The sequence below is a fragment of the Lampetra planeri genome, unplaced genomic scaffold (assembly GCF_965212315.1).
Source record: "Lampetra planeri unplaced genomic scaffold, kcLamPlan1.2.h2 scaffold_1430, whole genome shotgun sequence".
Classification (NCBI taxonomy): domain Eukaryota; kingdom Metazoa; phylum Chordata; class Hyperoartia; order Petromyzontiformes; family Petromyzontidae; genus Lampetra; species Lampetra planeri.
The window spans coordinates 1-1169 of record NW_027614153.1 but is presented as its reverse complement, the minus strand read 5'-3'; the positions used below and the strand labels follow the sequence as shown (position 1 = coordinate 1169).

At 45.8% G+C, this 1169-nt stretch overlaps 1 protein-coding gene across 1 annotated transcript; it reads right to left on the bottom strand.

Moving 5' to 3' along the window:
- Positions 1–407: 407 nt before the first annotated feature.
- Positions 408–1164, bottom strand: FUZ (fuzzy planar cell polarity protein; the record flags this gene model as incomplete). Its single annotated transcript, XM_078622294.1, is given in 2 exon segments — positions 408–737; positions 739–1164. Coding segments are annotated over 2 exon segments (756 nt in total), but the record flags the coding sequence as incomplete, so codon positions are not given.
- Between the last annotated feature and the right edge of the window lie 5 nt (positions 1165–1169).

The following is a 1169-nucleotide window of genomic DNA, read 5'->3' as shown; positions in this document are numbered from 1 at the left end:
AGTGTGAATTTTCATGACTTTTAAATACATTTTCTTCTATACAGATCAATTCCAGTGATAACATTGACAGCTACCGATGTAAACTGGGATGGGACTAGGTTTCATCACTAGAGCTGGGACACTCTGAATCACTATTAACTTTATCTTCAGAGTTCACGTTGGCACTGGAGTTTGTTTTCTCCACATTTTCCACTGCATTAATATATGAACAGTATTTTTTTTTTATTCTAGTCATTGTCTTTATGAAGATTTAACAAAATGTGACTTTTATATTCCTCAAAGTCACAAAACCTCATTGTGTATTGCAGCTATCAACTAAGTTAAAAAAAGCATTTCCAATGGTGAATATCCATTACAACAGACAATTATTTCACTCAAAAATCAAAATATGTCATAATAGTTAGTAATTAAAACCCAGTGGCTGTAGTTATTCCAGAGAGAGTCTGTGTAGCAACTGTTTGCAGTGCAAAGGTGGGTACTGACGCTGGCATGAGCAGAAACAGCTGGTGTGTGGGTGTCTGTAGTCCGTAAATTTTACATTCTTCCGTGACCAAATAGCACTGTAACGGCTGGTGGGAGAATCCAAGGACAAAGTCTTCTGTATTGTCCTTTTGAGCTTTGTCTTCTGGGGAAACACATAACGTCTCTTCCTGGCTGAAGTAGCGTGTCATAGTGAATATGTAGAAAAGCTTTAGAAGCTCCCAGCAGCGGGCCCCTGGAAGGCAAAGGAGGGACGCCTGAGGGATGATTAGTGGACGGCCGCACACAGGAGAGTGAGCGATGTGTTTCACGGTTGATGAGAAGAAATGCCAGCACATCAGAGCGCAGGGATACAGATCCTGGTACGCAGCGTTCCCCAGCAGTGACACAGTCTCTCAACGTCTCCACCAGGGGGGACCAGAAGCGGCCCACAAGCCCACTCTCAGCCCTTTGGAGGGAAGGTGTAGGCCCACACAGCACGCACACATCTACACCTGGGAGAAGCTGGAAGCGGAGTAGACGGTGGGCCACTGTGGGGCTGCCCTGAGGAAGAAAAACTGGATAGTCGCTGGAAGCAGCTCCAGAGGCTGAAAGGGTCCGCATCAACACAGAGAGTAGCACAACTTCCTGTGGTGCCAGGCGCCACCACATTTCAGTTGCTGCAGCTATTCGTCCATTGACAAGGAGGC